This window comes from Chlorocebus sabaeus, chromosome 5, assembly GCF_047675955.1.
Source record: "Chlorocebus sabaeus isolate Y175 chromosome 5, mChlSab1.0.hap1, whole genome shotgun sequence".
NCBI lineage: Eukaryota > Metazoa > Chordata > Mammalia > Primates > Cercopithecidae > Chlorocebus > Chlorocebus sabaeus.
In genome coordinates, this window is record NC_132908.1 from 2,126,769 (window position 1) to 2,141,640 (window position 14,872).

General features: G+C 53.3%; 1 protein-coding gene across 1 annotated transcript in view; it reads right to left on the reverse strand.

Moving 5' to 3' along the window:
- The window catches only part of PKD1 (polycystin 1, transient receptor potential channel interacting), a 47,763-nt gene extending 43,733 nt beyond the window's left edge, over positions 1-4,030 (reverse strand). The window contains 1 exon segment of the mRNA XM_007982143.3: positions 3,378-4,030. Coding sequence (XP_007980334.3) covers positions 3,378-3,598 — 221 coding nt within the window. The 5' untranslated portion in view covers positions 3,599-4,030.
- Positions 4,031-14,872: the final 10,842 nt, after the last annotated feature.

The window sequence follows — 14,872 nt, forward strand, 5'->3', positions numbered from 1 at the left end:
CCAGCCTAGGTGACAGAGCCAGACTCCGTCTCAAACAAAACAAAACAAAAGACATCAGCTGGCTGGTCCAAGCACAGTGGTGTTTACAATGAATTGATCACAGCCAGGTAGAATTCTTTGTTCTTTCTCCAATCCCACTGCTTTGCTTGACCAGCCTTAAAGACACATATATGGGCCGGGCGCGGTGGCTCAAGCCTGTAATCCCAGCACTTTGGGAGGCCGAAACGGGCGGATCACGAGGTCAGGAGATCGAGACCATCCTGGCTAACACGGTGAAACCCCGTCTCTACTAAAAAATACAAAAAACTAGCCGGGCGAGGTGGCGGGCGCCTGTAGTCCCAGCTACTCAGGAGGCTGAGGCAGGAGAATCGCTTGAACCCGGGAGGCGGAAGTCGCAGTGAGCCGAGATCACGCCATTGCACTCCAGCCTGGGCAACAAGAGCGAAACTCCGTCTCAAAAAAAAAAGGAAAAAAAGTATGTATTTTTAAAATACATTGGCTAGGCATGGTGTCTCATGCTTGTAATCCCAGCACGTTGGGAGGCCGAGGTGGGCAGATCACGAGGTCAGGAGATTGAGACCATCCTGGCCAACACGGTAAAACCCTCTCTCTACTAAAAATACAAAAATTAGCCAGGCGTGGTGGTGCATGCCTGTAATCCCAGCTACCAGCTACATGGGAGGCTGAGGCAGGAGAATCACTTAAACCAGGGAGTCAGTGGTTGCAGTGAGCTGAGATCATGCACTCCGGCCTGGAGACAGAGCAAGGTTCTGTCTCAAAAAAAAAAAAAGAAGACATCAACTAACTGCACTGTGTGGACTTTATTTGGCTCCTGATTCCAACTATTAAACCAAAAATCTGAACACACCAGGCCTTTGGTGGCATTAAGGAATTGTTTGTTGTGTTAGGTGGGTCTGCAGTATTGCCATGCCCTCCAAAATGCTTGCAGATAAAGAAAAGGAATTTGGTTCAAAACATGGGTCAGGAAGGAGAAGGTAGGGGCAAGGAGGGCAGGGCAGGCTATGGGGTGGGTGGTCCATGAGTCAGTCACAGCTCTGCCCACGTCTCCCCACGAAGCTCCCAGCCACGCGGAGCAGCACATTTTGCAGTGCGCCATCTTTTCCAAAAGCTGCCACCTCTCAGCATCATCATTAACCCAAGGAAGGCTGTGGCCTCAGAAGCCCCGGCTGTCCTCCATCGGGGACTGGACACAGCTGTCCCTGTTGAGCTTCAGCAGACGGGGAGCCACAAGTAGAGAGGCACCTGCGTGAGCCCCCTAGGAAGGCTGCTGGGGCTACCCAGATAGCAATGCTCCTGGGCCCTTAAACACCCGCCAGCAGCTGTGATCTGTGTCCTCGACCTCCCCAGCTCGGCCCCTCTCCCCTGGGGAAAACCCAGCCATCTCCCTGAGGAGGAGATTGCAGGATAGACAGCAAAATGGCTGGGCAGCCTCCACAGCACAGAGGGTGGCCTCAGGGGCCAGCCAGGGCCTTAACATCCTTCCCAAGGCCCCAGTGTCCCATGGGTCCCCTCGCCCCACCTTCCAGAACTCTCCCAGCGGCAGCTCCAGGTGTGTACAGAACACATGAGGTCCACATGAGGTCACCCTGTACCCTGTTGCACAGTTGAGGGGCCTGGCAATTGGAATCTTGCCAGCTCAGGCTGGGACAGGCCACCAACTCCCAGGGTCCCCCTCCTCCAAAACCCAGGACCAGAGCTTAAGGGAACACCACAAGGCAGGGGCGAGGGTGGGGGCTCCACTGCTGTGCTGAGGGCCTGGAGACCCCGGCCTTGTTCTCCGGTCAGCCGCCACCAGCGCGCTACTCTCCTGGACAGCTCCTGAGGGGCTGCTCACATGGACACCACCAGGTGCTGGGAAGCAGGAACCCCAGGTGCAGGACCTCGACAGAGCCCCCAGTGACCAGACTGGCAGACAGAGGAGCCCTCGGCTACAGCATCAGAAACAACGGGTGGGTAGGTCTGATACAATTCTGTGGGCGCTGCTGCCAGGCAGGAGGAGGCCATCTCACAGAGACGGCCACAAGACACACGCTTCAGCAGTCAGTGAGCGCAGGAGCAGTGTGGCCCAGAGGCGTACGGGCTCCACGGGTCCAGGAGAATCCATTCTTCTCCCGCCCTCGAGACCAACCAGCAAAGTCCCAAGGACACACGGCTACCCTAAGGAAGGGTGGCCACAGGCAGGAGTGACCCAGAAACATTACAAAACCAAATGCCAGGACCCACCCAATGTTCAGCTAGTCTGGGGATGTGCCACATTCCCCAGGGATCCAGCACGCACCCAGGGAGACACAGCGTTCCAGGGAGCAGCCTGGAGCCTGGGAAATACAAGGCATCAGACTGGCCCTGAGACTCCCCAGTGCTGGTGACAACTGTCTGCTTATCTTAGACCCCTGTGCCCTTTTCAACCCAACTCTGGATCCTGAGCACCTCAGTTCCATACCCCTGCTATGCATGTCCCAGCTGTGATGCCTGGGACAGGTCCTGCCCTGACTGTAATGCCTGGGACAGGTCCTGTCCTGACTGTGATATCTGGGACAGGTCGTGTCACCTCTCTAAACCTGTTACCTCATCTGTGAAATGCAAATCTCCACAGTCACTATGCCTCAGAGAGTCAGGGTCAGGATTCCGTATGACGACCCCCAACAAGAGCCTGGCACAGACCTGGCTATGGGCAGCGACTCCACGAAGGCCACCTGTTGCTTTTATGTCCAGAAAGCGAACATGACAAGGCTTTAATCCCTCACAGCAATCCCCCCACGCCCCTATTCTCAGGATAGCCTTGGAACCCAACAGCAGAGCGCCTGAGGCCCTTCATGACCCCAGCCCACCCGCAAGCCCACCTCCCGTGGCCAGCCTCCAGCCTCACGGTCTTTGCTCACAACGTTTACGCCCCCTTCTTTTGGACCCACCTCATCGCCCCTTCCTAAGCATCAGGCCAATTCTTGCACATCCATCAAATCCTTGTCCAGACACCTCCTGAAAGTCTTCCCTACCGCCCCTGACAGCCATCCCCACCTCCCAGGGTATCCCGCAGCCCCAGGTCGCATCCCAATTCCCCTCCAATTAGCGACTGTTTGTCCTCTCAGCTGAGCGCGGCCTCCGCGCCCCGCCCCCGCTGGCGTCTGCAGAGCCCCCGGGTGGGACGTCTGTCTCCAGACCCGGGGTTTTTCGGCTCCCCGAGACCGTGCCAACCGCAGCTCCAGGCGTTCCTTATTTAGCAGGGCCGCCGTCCCGCGCCGGAGCCTCGCCCTGGGAGCGTCCTGGCTCGCGTCCTGCTTCCAGTACCGGGCCAGGGAACGCGCCCACGCCCGCCCGCCCCGCGGCCTCTCCCGGGTCCCGCTGGGCCCGCTACTCACAACGCCGTGGCGTCCGCGGGGATGCGCAGCGCGGGACCGAGCGTCCGCAGCCCGCGGCCCGAGCAGTTGACGCGGCAGGCGGCGCCGGGCGCAGGGCCGCAGAGGCAGGGGGGCGCGCAGGGCCCGCAGCCGCGCCCGGGGTCCCCCGCCAGCGCCCCGAGCCACAGGCCCAGGCCCAGGACCAGGACCAGCGCCAGGCGGGCGGGCGCCGCGGGCGGCATCGTCAGGGCAGCGTGCGCATGGCCCCGCCGTCCCCAGGCCCGCCCGCGCGCGGAGGCCGCGGCTCAGGCGGGGCCCGCGGACGGCATGGCAGGCGCGGAGCGGGATGGGGCTGCTGAGCGACCGGCTGCTGAGCGACGCCCGCTCGGGATTCGGGGACAGGCCGCTCCAGGAGCTTGGCCGCCCGCTCGGGCGCTGGCGCTGCAGTGCGGGCCCGGCTGCGGCTCCTCCTCCTCCTCCCCGCGCGGCGCGAGGCGGGCGGGGCGAAGGTTGGCGGGGCGGGTGCAGGCTCCGCCCCCTTCGCCTCAGCGCGACCGGGCCAGCGATGAGGGACGGGCATCCGAAGGCTTCACCCTCAGCTCCGCAGGGTCGGCAGCAGGGCGGGGCGTCCGGAAGTTCCGCCCCACGCGTCTCCGGGTCGCATACGACGTGGGGCGGAACAGGAGGCGGGGCGTCCTGAAGCTCCGCCCGTCGCACTGCAGAGTCGGCAGAGGCGCGAGGTGGACGAGGTATTTTCTCGCTCCGCCTCACTGCAGGCTAAAGTGCGTGGGCGGGAAGCGGTGGGCGGGGCGCCACCTGGCCCCGCCCTTCTGCGGCAGTGTGGGCCGGGCCGCGGGCTCCTCCTCCTCCTCCTGCAACAGCCACAGGCCCCACCCCGATCCTTCTCCCCGACTGTCTCCGTGAGCGTCCCCAATCAGTGTCCGCAACCTCCCGATGCTCCCGCTGACTCCACGCTTCCCTACCTCAGGTTTCCCGGCTAAGAGAGAGACAGAGGAAGAGAGGTGGAAGAGAGAGAGAACAGGCAACGGGAGGTTGATGGTGAGAGCAGCTTATTGAAAGACAAGAGGGAGGAAACCCACATCCTTCATTCCCCATCCATTCATTTATTGCCTTATTTATTCTATTGAATCTTCACAGCTCTAGGAAAAAGGTGCTACAATTATTCCCTTTACTAAAGGAAGTCACTGAGGCACAGACAATTTAAGAAATTTGCCAGCAGGGCGCAGTGGCTCACTTCTGTAATCCCAGAACTTTGGGAGGCCAAGGAAGGTGGATCCCTTGAGCCCAGGAATTCGAGACCAGCCTGGCCAACATAGTGAGACCCCGTTTCTACAACAATTAGCCAAAATTAGCCAAACTGGCTCACGCTTGTAGTCCCAGGTACTCGGGAGGCCGAGGCCAGAGGAGCATGTGAGCCCAGGAGGCAGTGGCTATAGTAAGCCGTGATTGTGCCACTGCACTCGAGCCTGGGCAACAGAGTGAGACCCTGTCTCGGAAAAAAAAAAGGAAAAAAGAAAAAAAGAACTGGCCAGGAGCGGTGGCTCATGCCTGTAATCCCAGCACTTTAGGAGGCCGAGGCGGGCGGATCACAAAGTCAGAAGTTCGAGACCAGCCTAGCCAACATGGTGAAACCTCCATCTCTACACAAAAATCAGATAGGCATGGTGGCAGGTGCCTGTAATCCCAGCTATTCGGGAGCCTGAGGCAGTAGAATTGCTTGAACCTGGGAGGCAGAGGTTGCAGTGAGCCGAGAGATCGTGCCACTGCACTCCAGCCTGGGCAACAAAGCAAAACTCCGTCTCAAAAAAAAAAAAAAAGAAAGACATTTACCAGGTCACACAGCAGGTGGGTGGTAGGGCTGCGATTGTATTCCAAACCCAGCTTTTAATTGCAGTCAGATGACAGACGTAAGATTCAAAGACTCCAGTGGAGGGAAGATACAGCCACAAGAAACTGCTGCCAAATGAGCAAAACACATTAACCAAGTCTCAATGATTCTTTGATGGTGGTTGTGGAGTAAAATGCAATTGTTTAGGAAGGATTTCTGAAATAGAAAAGACATTGGTTTAAAGAAGCAAATTCATGATCTGGAAATGAAATTCTAAACTATTTGAAAAACCATGTGGGCCAGGCACGGTGGCTCATGCCTGTAATCCCAGCACTTTGGGAGGCCAAGGCGGGCAGATCACAAGGTCAGGAGTTCGAGACCAGCCTGGCCAATATGGGGAAACCCCATCTCTACCAAAAGTACAAAAATTAGGCCAGGCACGGTGGCTCACACCTGTAATCCCAGCACTTTGGGAGGCTGAGGTGGGCAGATCACGAGGTCAGGAGTTCGAGACCAGCCTGACCAATATGGTGAAATCCCGTCTCCATTAAAAATACAAAAATTAGCTGGGCGTGGTGACACGCACCTGTAATCCCAGATAGGAGGCTGAGGCAGGAGAATCGCTTGAACTCGGGAGGCGGAGGTTACAGTGGGCTGAGATTGTGCCATGGCATTCCAGCCTGGGTAACAAGAGTGAAACTCTATCCCAAAATACAAAGAACAAAAAAACAAAAACCATGTGGTGAGACAGAGCAAATAAAATGTGCCAGAGATCTTGTTTGGTTCATGGAGGAAGACATTAGGGAAATGTTTCTTGATAAAATACAGACCTGAGGGTTTTTATTAACAGTTAATAATTGTTAGCCTAAAAGGGGAAAACTAGAAGAGGAGAAAAGAAACAAGAAAACCTGGCCAGGCGCAGTGGTTCACACCTGTAATCCCAGCACTTTGGGAGGCCAAGGCAGGCGGGTCACATGAGGCAAAGAATTGGAGACCAGCCTGCCCAACGTGGCGAAATCCCGTCTCTACTAAAAATACAAAAAGTAGCCAGGTGTGTTGGTGGGTGTCTATAATCCCAGCTACTCAGGAGGCTGAGGCAGGAGAATCGCTGGAACCTGGGAGACAGAGGTTGCAGTGACCCGAGGTCACCCCACTGCACTCCAGCCTGGGCGACAGAGTGAGACTCCATCTCAAAAAAAAAAAAAGAAAAAGAAAAAGAAAAAAAAATTGCCAGGCACAGTGGCTCACGCCTGTAATTCCAACACTTTGGGAAGTCGAGACGGGTGGATCACGAGGTCAAGAAATCGAGACCATCCTGGCCAGTATGGTGAAACCCCGTCTCTACTAAAAATACAAAAATTGGCTGGGCGTGGTGGCACACGCCTGTGGTCTCAGCTACTCGGGAATCTGAGGCAGGAGAATTGCTTGAACCCGGGAGGGGAGGTTGCAGTGAGCTGAGATCGTGCCACTTCACTCCAACCTGGGTAACAAAGTGAGACTCTGTCTCAAAAAAAAAAAAAAAAAAGACAGGAAACTGCAAACACAAAGTAAATGTGCCATTGTTGATACCAGAAAAATAAACCTAAGGCAAAAGGTGTTAAATGGGTAAAGAGTCTGTTTTTCTACACAATAACAGGTATAGCCTATGTAGAATATATTATGAACCGTTGTGCTCTCAAAAATAGAACATTGGCCGGGCGCGCTGACTCACGCCTGTCATCCAAGCACTTTGGGAGGCCGAGGCAGGCGGATCACCTGAGGTCGGGAGTTTGAGACTAGCCTGACCAACATGGAGAAACCCCATCTCTACTAAAAATACAAAATTAGCGGGGCATGGTGGCAGTGCCTGTAATCCTAGCTATTCGGGAGGCTGAGGCAGGAGAATCGCTTGAACCCAGAAGGTGGAAGTTGCGATGAGCTGAGATTGCACCATTGCACTCCAGCCTGGGCAACAAGAGCAACACTGTGTCTCAAAAAAAAAAAAAAAAAAAATAGAACATCAGCCTACGAAGCTAAACTGTGAAAAACGAAGATTTTGAAAAACAAAAACATTGCAGGAGGGTTTATCACACCTTCTCTTGAGGTTTACAGATCAAGTAGACAATTTTTGTCTGGGCACAGTGGTTCACGCCTGTAATCCCAGAACTTTGGGAGGCCGACGAAGGAGAATCACTGAGGCCAGACCGGACAACAGAGAGAGACCCCATCTCTACAAAAAATACAAACAAAAAATTAGCCAGGCATAGCGGAGCTCGTCTGTGGTCCCAGTTACTTGGGAGGATGAGGTGGGAGGCTCACTTGCGCCCAGAAAGTCAAGGCTGCAGTAAACCATGATTACACCACTGCACTGCAGCCTGCATGACAGAGTGAGATCCTGTCAAAAAAAAAAAAAAAGAAAAAAAGAGAGAGACAATATTTTTTCTTTGGAGCAGAGTCTCGCTCTGTTTCCCAGGCTGTTGGAGAGCAGTGGTGTTAGCTCACCACAACCTCTGCCTCCCAGGTTCAAGTGATTCTCGTGCCTCAGCCTCATGAGTAGCTGAGATTACAGGCATGTGCCACCACACCTGGCTAATTTTTGTAATTTTAGTAGAGACAAGGTTTCACCAGGCTGGCCAAGTTGGTCTCTAACTCCTGGCTTCAAGTGATCCACCTGCCTCGGCCTTCCAAAGTGCTGGGATTACGAGTGTGAACCCCCATGCCTGGCCAAAGAGACAATTTTTTTAAGTCAGTAAAGATATAGAGACTTTGAGTAGCACAGTTAATAAGCTGTACTGTACACAAAACAGGGCTTGTTAACTATGTTGGCATTACAGATATTAAGCAAGGTCAGAGGAAAAGCTTAGATAAGAATGTGGCCTTTGGCCGGACACTGGCTCATGCCTGTAATCCCAGCACTTTCGGAGGCTGAGACGGGCGGATCACAAGGTCAGGAGATCAAGACCATCCTGGCCAACGTGGTGAAACTCCGTCTCTACTAAAAATACATAAATTAGCTGGGTGTGGTGGTGTGTGCCTGTAATCCCAGCTACTCAGGAGGCTGAGGCAGGAAAATAACTTGAACCTGGGAGGCGGAGCTTGCAGTGAGCCAAGATCGCGCCACTGCACTCCAGCCTGGCGACAAAGCTAGACTACATCTCAAAAAAAAGAAAAGAAAAAAAGAACGTGGCCTTAACCACCACCGCCCCCTAGAGGCTCTCGTGGGTACTTTCGCTTGCTCACTGCATCAAATCTTGAACCCAGATCACAACTGAAGCTCCCACAAGCACACCCTAATTCAGAGATTCCCACCTGAGTAGAGAGGCCTGAAGAACCATCCGAAGAGGGTCACAGGACAGCTGGACACCCTGACAGCCCAGATCACTGAAAGGTAAAGATGGAAATAATGGACTGGGCGCAGTGGCTCATGCCTGTAATTCCAGCACTGTGGTAGTCCCAGGTGGGAAGATCATTTGAACCCAGGACTGGGAGACCATCCTGAGCAGCATAGTGAGACCACCGTCTGTACAACAAACAGAAAAATTAGCCAGACGTGGTGGCGCGCACCTGAAGTTGCAGCTACTTGGGAGGTTGAGGTGGGAGGACTGCTTGAGCCCAGGGGGTTGAGGCTGCAGTGAGCCATGATCACACCACTGCACTCCAGCCTGGGAAACAGGGTGAGATGTTGTCCCAAAAAATAAATAAATAAAAGAAAAAAGGGAAGTGATGGATGTGTACCTTTTCTTGATTGACGTGCACCCACAATGGTTTCATGGGTGTACAGATATGTCAATACTTATCCAATTCTATACTTAAAAAATGTGCAATTCACGAGAGATCCTGTCTACCCACCCCCCCAAAAAATAAACTAAATAAATGCCTGGGTACACAGTGGCTCATGCCTGTAATCTCAGTACTTCGGCAGGCAGAGATGGGTGGATCACTTGAGGTCAGGAGTTCAAGACCAGCCTGGCCAACATTGAAAAACCCCATTTCTACTAAAAATGCAAAAATTAGCTGGGTGTGGTGGTGCATGCCTGTAATCCCAGCTACTTAGGAGGCTGAGGCAGGAGAATCGCTTGAATCCGGGATGGGGAGGTCACAGTGGGCTGAGATCGTGCCACTGTACCCCAACCTGGGCAACACAGTGACACCCTGTCTCAAAAAATAAATAAATAAAAATTAGAGCATATATAAATGAATAGGCTGGGTGGAGTGGCTCATGCCTGTAATCCTAGCACTTTGGGAGGCCAAGCCAGGCAGATCACCAGAGGTCAGGAGTTCAAGACTCACCTGGCCAACGTGGTGAGGCCCTGTCTCTACTAAAAATACAAAAATTAGCAGGGCATGGGGGCACTTCCCTGTAGTCCCAGCTTCTAGGGAGGCCGAGGCAGGAGAATTACTTGAACCCTGGAGGTGGAGGTTGCAGTGAGCCGAGATCATGCCACTGCACTCCAGCCTGGGCGACAGAGCGAGACTCCATCTCAAAAAAAAAAAAAAAAGAAAAATGAATAGTAATGAACACACATCATAGAAAATCTATGGGGATGCAAAATTATACATGGAGAGAAACGAATAACATCACTTATTTTTATTAGTCAGCATGAAAAAGCAAGCCAATATATAAATTATTGATTTCAGCATTCTAGAAAAACTGTAAAATAAACCCCCCAAAAAAGATGGAAGGAAATTAGAAAGTAAAGAGCAGAAATTAGTTATTTTAAAAGAAAGAGTAGGGCTGGGTGCGGTGGCTCACACCTGTAATCCCAGTGCTTTGGGAGGCCGAGGCGGGTGGATCACAAGGTTAGGAATTCGAAACCAGTCTGGCTAATATGGTGAAACCCCGTCTCTACTAAACAAACGAACAAAAGAAACAAACAAACAAAAAAAACGAGTAGAATTGATGAATAAAATGGAGCTATTTAATAGATATAGTTGCTAAGATTTTTCTAGAAAAAAATTCTGGTAAGTGTGACTGAAAGAGAGAAAAGGAGAGAGAAAAAGAAAATATGGGACATTCAGATGAAGAATGAAGGTTTTATTCACAGAGATGAAAAAAGTTGAAAATTAAAAAAGAAAATTATGTGCGGCCGGGCGCGGTGGCTCACGCTTGTAATCCCAGCACTTTGGGAGGCCGAGGTGGGCGGATCACGAGGTCAGGAGATCGAGACCATCCTGGCTAACACGGTGAAACTCCATCTCTACTAAAAATACAAAAAATTAGCCAGGCGTGGTGGCAGACACCTGTAATCCTAGCTACTCGGGAGGCTGAGGCAGGAGAATGGCATGAACCCGGGAGGCAGAGCTTGCAGTGAGCTGAGATCGCACCACTGCACTCCAGCCTGGGCAACAGAGCGAGACTCCGCCTCAAAAAAAAAAAGAAAATTATGTGCAATTATTTGCCTACATTTATGAAATCTATATGGGATGATTATATGTTACAAACTGTAAAAACCAATTCTAGAGAAAAATAAAAACCCAAATAGACCAACAACAAAAGAACACATTGAAAACGTATCAAAAGCCATGTCAGGAAAAGACACTTAATCCAGATCTTTTTGTGGACAAGTTCTATCAAATGGGGAAGAATCAGGTAATTGTGATTTAATTTAGACCCTTAGAAAACAAGGCTGGGCAGGGTGGCTGACGCCAGTAATCCCAACATCTTGGGAGGCTAAGGCGGGAGGATCACTTGAGCCCAGGAGTTCAAGACCAGCCTGGACAATAGTGAGTCCCCCATCTCTACAAAAAACTAAAACATAGCTGGGAGACTGAAGTGGGAAGTTTGCTTGAACCCAAGAGTTCAAGGTTACAGTGAGTCAGAACCGCACCACTGCACTCCAGTCTGGATAACAGAGTAAGACTCTATTTCAAAAAAAAAAAAAAAAAGGCTGGAGCGGTGGCTCACACCTGTAATCCCAGCACTTTGGGAGGCCGAGGCAGGTGGATTACCTAAGGTTAGGAGTTCAAGACCAGCCTGGCCAACATGGTGAAACCCTGTCTCTAAAATACAAAAATTAGCCGGGCGTGGCCGGGCACGATGGCTCACGCCTATAATCCCAGCACTTTGGGAGGCTGAGGTGGGCAGTCACGAGGTCACGAGATTTAGACCATCCTGGTTAACACGGTGAAACCCTGTCTCTACTAAAATATACACACACACAAAATTAGCCAGGCGTGGTGGCAGGCACCTGTAGTCCCAGCTACTCGGGAGGCTGAGGCAGGAGAATGGCCTGAACCCAGGAGGCGAGGCTTGCAGTGAGCTGAGATCGCACCACTGCACTCAGCCTGGGTGAGAGTCAGACTCCGTCTCAAAAAAAAAAAAAAAAAAAAAAAAAAAAAAAAACTTAGCCAGGTGTGGTAGTGGGTGCCTATAATCCCAGCACTTTGGGAGGCCAAGGCCAGTGGATCACCTGAGATTAGCAGTTCAAGACCAGCCTGGCCAACATGGTGAAACCCTGTCTCTACTAAAATACAAAAATTAGCCGGGCATGGTGGCAGCCACCTGTAATCCCAGCTACTCAGGAGGCTGAGGCAGGAGAATTGCTTGAACCCGGGAGGCGGAGGTTGTAGTGAGCCGAGATCGAGATCACACCATTGCACTCCAGCCTAAGTGACAGAGCAAGACTCCGTCTCAAAAAAAAAAAAAAAAAAAAGACGGCCGGGCGCAGTGGCTCATGCCTGTAATCCCAGCACTTTGGGAGGCCAAGGCCAGTGGATCACCTGAGATTAGCAGTTCAAGACCAGCCTGGCGAACATGGTGAAACCCTGTCTCTACTAAAATACAAAAATTAGCTGGGCATGGTGGCAGCCACCTGTAATCTCAGCTACTCAGGAGGCTGAGGCAGGAGAATTGCTTGAACCCGGGAGGCGGAGGTTGTAGTGAGCCGAGATCGAGATCACACCATTGCACTCCAGCCTGAGTGACAGAGCAAGACTCCGTCTCAAAAAAAAAAAAAAGACAATAGAAACATTGCAAGGAAAGCACTTGGTGCAGTCCAGGGTAGTCAGTGATTGTTATGGTTATGCAGGGGTCTGTTTTGTTCATCGACAGGGATCCCCGCACCTGCCATGAGGCCATGTGTGTCACTCCGAGGCTGCCAGGAGAGCCTGCAGCCGGGAGCCCTGATGCTGACTCCTCCAATGGCTAAGCGGACGCCCTCAGCTCAGGGGCAGGAAGCCAGCACTGCTGAGAGCAGGTGACTGGCTCCGTAGGAGTGAGGATACCGCTCTGACAGCCACAGAGGCGCACATGACTCCCCGGTTAGCTCATCTTCTGTGTGGCAGATCACCTCTGCCGCCTTCCCGTCTGGGAGCACCTGAGTCACTGTGGTCACATCTGCAGGCAACAAAGGGTCCCCATTCGGGCAGGGATAGACACATGCTTTTCACGACCCGCCCGGCAGGGCCTCAGGGCCACCATGTGAGCAGGCTGAAGGGGGGGTGACTTCTTAGGAGGACACCAGGCTGCTCCATGCCTGGACACCAGGGAGAGCTTACCTGTGACGTCACCCACGTGCTGGGGTGACTCAGTGCTCCTCTCTCGGGTGGAAGTCGCGTTCAGTGCTGCCGCAGTTCCTCCGACGTCTCCATGGCAACGTTCACGCGAATTTGGTAGAACATAAGGTGTTTGAGCTGGAAGGGACCTCAGAGATCGGCTCCTCCTGCCCCCTCATATCATGGAGAGGGGAGCAGGCCCAGACAGGGAATGCCACATGCCCAGGGGCACATAGCAAGCTGTGGACCCCGCAGAGGGCACAGACTGCTGAGCTCCAGAGGATGGTCTTGGGAGGTGCCCTGGGGGCATAGGCCGTGGGGGCTTTGCCACTCCCTGGCTTGCTAAGAGCCCCTTGAAGTCCAGCCCAGCTCTCTGCTGCTCAGCCACAGAGCTCTCCCTCCAGTGTCCAGCGGGAACAGGAGTAGGCAGGACAGGGCCCTGTCCTCAGGAGGCTCACAGACTGGTACAGATGCCATGCAGCTGCTGGGGAAGGGCTGGTGAATATCCAGGGAGCCAGAAGTGGGGCAGGAGGAGCCAGGGCAGGCTCCCTGGAGGGTGGGGCTCCTGGCAGAGCCCGGAAGCCTGAGGAGATCTCACTTGTGCCTGCACCCCCTCTCCAGGCACAAAAGGGCCAGCCTGAGGGCCCCACTCTGGGGCAGAGTGTAGGGAACATGCTGGAAAATGGGAGCCAGAGACAGACTGTCCTGGTCCATGGGTCTCGGGTCGTTGTGGCTGGGGGCTCACAGCACACATCCCTCCAGACACCCAGAACAGTCAGAAGGAACTGGCAGGAGTTAGAGGGCACAGTGCGAGAGTGCCAGGGGGCCGAGCTGTCAGAGGGTAACAGGAGCGAAAGTCCCAGAGCAAGGCCCCAAGGAGAGCGAGGGTGCTCCCTCCCCTTGAGTACAGGAACCTGTGGAGATCTTCCTGTCCCTGGCAGAGTCAGCTCTGCACCAGAAGGGTCAAAGGCTGTAGCACCCTTCCCAGGGGAACACGGACCTCACTCTCCACCCCCAGCTCCCAAGGCCCATCTCAACCTCGGGCCCTGTCTCAGGGACCTGCCCTGGCCTACAGGACTCCTCTCTTCTCCAAGTCTGAAGATGCCAAGAAACTGGACATCCCAAGGCATCCCTGCTGACCTTTCCCACCATGCTGGTCCCCGCCTTGCCCTCGCTGGCCCCTGCCTTGCACTTGCTGGTCCCTGCCTTGCCCTCGCTGGCCACCTGTTCTAGTTTTTTTTTTTTAGATGGAGTCTCTTTCCGTCAGCCAGGCTCGAGTGCAATGGTGCAATTTCGGCTCACTGCAAGCTCCGCCTCTCGGGTTCACACCATTCTTCTGTCTCAGCCTCCCAAGTAGCTGGGACTATAGGCACCTGCCACCACGCCAGGCTAATTTTTTTTTTTTTTTTTTGTATTTTAGTAGAGACAGGGTTTCACTGTGTTAGCCAAGATGGTCTCGATCTCCTGACTTCGTGATCCGCCTGCCTTGGCCTCCCAAAGTGCTGGGATTACAGGAGTGAGCCACCACTCCTGGCCCCATTTAATCCATCTTTAATCCACCTCAGCATCCCACTGGTCTCCGCCCCATGGGCATGGACTCTGACCCTCCCTTCCCTTTCTCCAGGCCTACAGCTTCTTTCCTGAAGGTCCTTTCTGTTCCTATTACCCCTCCCCTGGGTGACTACAACCCCCATCAACTCATTCCCAGGCCCACAGGATCCACCATCCATTCCCTCCTGCCAGTCCCCAGTATTCCTGTAGCACAGTATCCTCTGTTGTTCTGCTCAAAAGCCATGCACAGCTCCCTACTTCCCACTGTACAATTTCCAAGCTCCTAGGAATAACACTCAGATTTCCCTTCCCAGCGGACCCCGTCCTACCTTACCAGCTTGATTACCTCCCATTTCCTCCAAGGAACTGGACCACACTTCGGCCACCTCGGCACAAAGTGCCCACCTGCTAGTCCTCTCAGCCTATACATATTCACTCCCTCCACCTCGCGACTTTCTTTGTCTCTTATGTCAGACTCTAGCTCAATCCTCAAAGCCCAGTGCAAACCCTCCCTCCTCCAAAAGCCTTGCCCTCACTACTGATCACATTGTCTTAAATCTTTGTTAGCAAGGCATATCCTCCTGAAGTGAGGCCTGTGTTTCTACATCACATTTCTTTTTCTTTTTCTTGTCTTTCTTTTTTT